Source organism: Melanostigma gelatinosum (assembly GCF_949748355.1).
Source record: "Melanostigma gelatinosum genome assembly, chromosome: 4".
NCBI lineage: Eukaryota > Metazoa > Chordata > Actinopteri > Perciformes > Zoarcidae > Melanostigma > Melanostigma gelatinosum.
The window spans coordinates 21,472,914-21,478,913 of NC_136637.1; the positions used below are offsets into that span (position 1 = coordinate 21,472,914).

The following is a 6,000-nucleotide window of genomic DNA, read 5'->3' on the forward strand; positions in this document are numbered from 1 at the left end:
TCCTGAAACTGTCGGTGTTTAGTCTTGGTCTTTATTTTATTTGTTTATCAAACAATTGATCCATTCCTTCAGTTACATATTATGTTAATTTTCATTCTAAACTAAAATGTATATATTTTGTCTCACACATTGACTCCAGTCTTTTACCTCTGGTTGGTAATCACGACTCTACACTGTCTCAATGTGAAATCCACCAAAAACCCAAAGTGTGAAAAGAAGATGATACAGTAAAATAACACAAGATTATGTTTTTCTGCCATTTTAGCATTCATCACATAAAGAAACGTTACATTTTGTGAAATAAAAAAAAGAATGAAAACGAATTCATTCCATTATAAATATTGGGGGGGGGGGGGGGGTATATGCCCTTGCCTGATTCATTATTGTTGAGAAGTAAACAACAGAAACACTAGGAATGAGGGAAAGGCACAAACGGACCATCAGTAACTTGTTTTATACCCCAATTAAACCGTAGTATCTTAATGGAACTTCTAACGTACACTACCGATGTACACATTAATAAAACCCTGAACCAGAGACAGAACTTCCATGACACAAGTTGTCTTTTTGATGTAAAACTGTATGTAACTGTAAACTACATCGCGAAGGAAGACTGAAAAAAAGATCTAAACAAATTTAGGATGAGAAACAAAGAGCATCCCCTGATCTCCCAAAGAAAGTCAGACAACCGTCAGCCAGAAGGAAAACGACGAAAGCCTCCCCTTACTTTTCTCTGTGTGGCTTCCATCACAAACTACTGCCTGTGAATACACATTTCTATCAAATGAAAAACGTTTGGATTTTGAGACACAGAATTACGCAAAATGTCATGAGATCAGGCCCCTCATTCATGCAGTCAGGAATTAAAGGAAGTTTGTATGAAGTTGGAAAGTTAAAAATCATAAAGGGACCAGCTAAAGTCACTGTGGCCTCACTTTAAAGTATCAACATCACCATCTCAACCTTTTCTTTTATATTCTCTGTTCCCAGTCAGGATTGGAAAGCTGAAGAGGAGGAAACACGAAGGTGGACAGGTGTGTGTTTTTTTTTTTCCCCCAAGAAGACAGATGGAAATCTTTGATTCATCTTTTTTGCAATCGACCACCACTGTTGACTGCTATTGTTCACGTAGCATCAGTGTCACTGTCAGCTCACTGTGTATCCAGCTATGAAAACACAGACGCAGATACGTAGCTCGAGGCTACGGGAGGCATATGCACATATTCACAGAGACAGTGATATTGTGTACTCTATGTTTATGTGTGTGTGTGTGTGTGTTCTAGGAGGGTTCAGCGGACCTGGTGCCATTGCAGGACGAGTGGAATGAGAGGAGAAGGATGCAGATGTCGTCTATAGTGGGGGGGTTTAAAGGTAAACATAAATCTGTGTGTGTGTGTGTGTGTGTGTGTGAGCGCGTGCATGCCATCGAGGTACTCATGTCTGTGATCTTGTTCAGTGGAGGGTGAATAATGTGACTGAGTGACAGTTGAAAAACCACTGAACTTTTCAGTCCAGATTACAGCGGAGCGGGATGCCTTGAAGGTGAGATTGAAAGTAACGGTTTCCTTTACACAAGAAGGAATCTCTGACCTGTAGACTTGTTGCACGCTGACTGACAGAAACGAGCAGGCGGGGACCACAACAACGTCACATTTGTGATTCTGAAATTCTCTTTGACCTCAGAAGTCCAAACCGCCCATGTCTCTACTATATCCTTTTACAAGTGACGTCATACCACAGTTGTTAAAACATCTGTTTGGTTGTTGAAATGTGTCCTCAGGCGCGGTGCTGGTGAGCACGACTTCTAAAGAATGCAGAGACAGCGACGCAGACCTGGACGTGGATGGAGATGATACTCTGGAGTACGGCAGAGCACAGTATCCTTTAACTCAGCAGCAACACCACTACTGCATGTTTGAGTTTACCTTTCTACTTATTCACATTTTGGGTGTGAACAGAAGATATTTACTTGGAGAAAATGTGACGAACTCATCGGTTATTTCTTACAAAATCCAAAGTCAAGTCAAACTATTCATTTTTTTTCAGCATTCTGAAGCTAGATTATGTGTCTCACTTGCTGTTGTCCTTGTGTTGTTCTGTGTTTCCTGACCTTTGTTCTCAGATACACAGAGACAGACGTCATCCCGTGCTCAGGAGAAAGCTCCAAGGAGACAACAGTGAAGTATGTATCCGTCCTGATGGGATCTCATTCACAGTGGATGTTCAATTAGATATGAAAATCATCATACCGTCTATTCCTCATAATTTGTCACAGCTGATTAAGCTGTTTTTTGGATTTTAAATGTTGTTTTTTGTTGTGTTCTTCCAGCAGCACCAGTGCGTTGCCTGACTCCAGAGTAAGCCTAGAATTTTCCAAATGGTCAAATGATGGTGAGTTAATACAACTTTAAATGAATGAATCAATTGATTGAATAACGAAAAAAGAAAATATTGTATAAAAGCGAGATGTGCGGTAGATGCCTCTCTGTTATGTATTCATTTTATTTGTTCGTTTACTCAGGGAGTCCATCTACCAGCAGTGGAGAGAAAGCGGACAGCAGCATAGCTGGTCTCCCCAAAACCTGCAAAAACTCTGTGATAGAAACGTAAGTTTGTCACTCAGAGCCTACAATACTCAGCAGACACGTTTGTGTCACATCTCTCGGCGCCAGAAATAGCATCACTGCCAATAATCCTAATAAGGCAATAAAGACTGATGTTCTTCTCCCAGTGAATAAAGTTCTTCCACACAGTGCCTTCCTTTGTTTGAGTGACATAGTCCTCTTTGTCCTTCAGTTTGGATGTCTGCTACAACGTCAGCACACACTGTTCAAGCTGCTGTCTCTTTGTGTAATAAGTTTGCTGTAGAGGATTTTATTTGGGTGTAAACTCACGCGGCTTCAGAACCGAAAACTGAGTGGTAGGTAAGGCAGGTTGCGTGTAAAATCAGGTGTGAATCAGCCAATCAGAGCTGAGGAAGACATGCCGCGTCTTACTGTAAAGTGTATTTTGGGAGCCGGGCTCTCTGTGTGGTCTCAGTTCAGACTACCCGCCCCAGCTCCCACCCGCCTGATGCACAACAATACGATATCAATGTGATGATATCATCAATCAAGGTCACAGCAGGCGTGTACACACATTTCATCACACTTAATTCATCGCAGCCTGTCTGCCTCGCTCGTACAGTATGCTTGCACATATTGTCTGTCCTGTAATTGCACGTGTTTCTATGTGTACGTCTATCTCTGTGAGGACCCTGACACTTCACCCCCCCCCCTCTCTCACCTCTCTCACACACACACACACACACACACCCTCTGCCTATGATAAATGAGACAGCGAATGCAGGCAATGTGATTGCTGCTAAATTTCATGCTCAGTGTCCATGTTGGCCAGCGAATAATTTTATCTGTCTTCGATTTATAAATGACTCTCCAGTGCCTGCCTAACTCACGCACCCTCCCATCTCCCCTCCTGTTACTGTCCATCCGTGTGTGTGTGTGTGTGTGTGTGTGTTTGTGTGTGTGTGTGTGCGCGCATGCAGACTCTCAGAGGATTCCACACTGACAACTCTGGATGCACTTAAAGCTCGGATACGGGATTTGGAGAAACAGTTGTCTAAAGGAGACAGATTTAAATGCCTCATCTGCATGGTGAGTACGAAGCCGGATCAAATCAACAGAGCAGACACACGAGGTAGAGATCACAGCGCAGTGATGCAGACACTGCTGATATTCCTGTAGGGACCTGTGTTTTGGGGCGATAAGTCAATAAAACCAGTCCTGCTCTTTTAATGGAATTTACTGTAATTGTGGTGATGATGATATGATGTAATACATATTTGTATTATTCTTTTTGTTTGTTTGTCGTAAACATGTAAGACACTTTAAGTCTTTTCTTTTAAAGTCTCAAATAAAAATCTAAATCGGTTTGGCATGAAATTATAATGTATGTTAAATTGTCAATTCTGTATTACGCTGATATAGATTCATCTCAATCTTGAGTTCTAGCTCTGACAACGATATGATCTTTTCAAAACAATGTTGCCGTAATGCTATAACGATGAGTCAATTGATCAAATAGTGAGTAAGTAATCATTTGAGTCATTTATTGAGCAAACATGCCACATGTTTGCTCATCCCATTGCTCTGTTTTATTTTTGGGCTGTTGACTGAAAAAGTCAACTGTATAAAAATCTGACTGTATCGCTGGTCTCTGGAGATTTATGAAGAATATTATTCACAGCTTAATTCACATTTGATAGAGCCGATAAAAAGGGTTTCATCTATCATGAAAATAATTTGTTGTCACAGCCCTTTTATATACAACGAAATGTATATTGTGGTGATTCAAATGCAAGCGTGTGTAAAGGGAGGCAAGTCGGTGCGATTTTAAAGTGATGGACTTACCTTCGTCATTTTGATTTGAACTTATGGAGATAGTTGGTGAAACAATATGTATATTAACCATGTATTCAAACTGAAAAAAGCATAGTGTAATTAACCACTAAACACCCCTGCTGGACCTTTCCTGTTGTTGAAAGGGCTTCAATAAATGCTGATTTGACTGAAGCGTCTTTTAACGCTCTTATTGTAGTTTCACACGGACATCTAGTGGCAGCTTTATGTACTACATGAAAGGAATCCTCACCTGTCTTTTTCTTTTTGCAGGACACGTACACAGCCCCTCTCACCTCCATCCAGTGCTGGCATGTTCACTGTGAGGAGTGTTGGCTTCGAACGCTGGTAAAGCATCATATTTATGTTGATTCACATCAACATGAAGTAAAATAATCTGATTATGTGACCATTGTTTTTGTCTTCCATTTTTATTTAGGGAGCAAAGAAGTTGTGTCCTCAGTGCAACACTATCACCTCACCTGGAGACCTGAGGCGGGTCTACCTGTGATGCAGCTACTCACACAGAGGAGAGGGGCTTCTTCTGTTTTAACCAATCAGGGGCGGATTCGTGGGCAGCTGGCCTGTCACAGACGTCCTCCTCCTCCTCCTCCTCCTCCTCCTCCTCCTCCTTGTCCTACCTGTCAGTGTACTCCTAACAACCACTAACCCCTGACAATTTGAAGATCAGCAAGTGTGACCTTTGACCTTCCTTTACAGCCCTGTACAATATCCGTGTTCCTGCTGCAACATCAAACAGAGCAGAAGAAGCTTCTAAAACCAACTGAGAGCTCAGGCACTGAAAAACGAATACAACAAAAACAACACTTTGGGACAATATTTATCAATTTTGTAACCCTTTTTTCTGTTTTATGACGAAAAAAAAGAATTGAATCACATGCAAAGCACATGTACATAGTTTTGTGTATGTTTGGATCGATGTGTGTGTGTATATGATGTTGACTAGCAACCCAACTGTATTTACTGTACAGAGTTTGTCTTTGATTAGATCATTTATTATTTGTTTAGCTCCTGTAGGTTGGAAACATTCACAATAATCTCGTTACATTCAGGCTCGTTTTGTCTTTCTCATTGATGTGTTTCTTTGTATAGGGTCATTAAATCTAATTTTATCAATGTTACTACAATAAAACGTGTGTCTAAAACGTTGTCGTTTCACAAGGTATCTTATATTCACCTGTTGAGTGTGTGGATCTTCGGTGTGAATGGACGGGAGACACCGTGCGCTGTTTCGGCCTGTTGAGAGCTTTGTTATGATGACTCCATGTGGCGTAGTCACCCTTTAAGAAGTGGGTCGGTGCAGGATTAGTCAGGCAAAGCGCATTTGGAGTCGAGGGACACTAAACCCTGCTGTTCTGAGCTTTTACTGCGTGAGACGGAAGACTACAAGGTCCAATCACAGAGAAGGAAAACCCCACAAAATCCTGAATTCTTTATAGTTAATAACAGGATGATGTAATTTAGAGTATAACAGCAGTCGGCTGTTTTAAATTCCATGGTTTCATGATTGAAATATGTTAGAATGTACATCCATTGTAGTGGGTAAAGTGAAATAGCAGAGCATATGCTTCTCTCATTCCCA

At 41.1% G+C, this 6,000-nt stretch overlaps 1 protein-coding gene across 1 annotated transcript in view; it reads left to right on the top strand.

Moving 5' to 3' along the window:
• rnf220b (ring finger protein 220b) overlaps positions 1–4,908 on the top strand; it is a gene marked incomplete at its 3' end in the record, with an annotated part of 28,059 nt that extends 23,151 nt beyond the window's left edge. Inside the window, 9 exon segments of the mRNA XM_079267337.1 lie at positions 991–1,034; positions 1,284–1,371; positions 1,781–1,877; positions 2,123–2,182; positions 2,333–2,391; positions 2,522–2,606; positions 3,545–3,653; positions 4,671–4,745; positions 4,837–4,908. Of these exon segments, the coding sequence (XP_079123463.1) occupies positions 991–1,034; positions 1,284–1,371; positions 1,781–1,877; positions 2,123–2,182; positions 2,333–2,391; positions 2,522–2,606; positions 3,545–3,653; positions 4,671–4,745; positions 4,837–4,908 (689 nt within the window).
• Between the last annotated feature and the right edge of the window lie 1,092 nt (positions 4,909–6,000).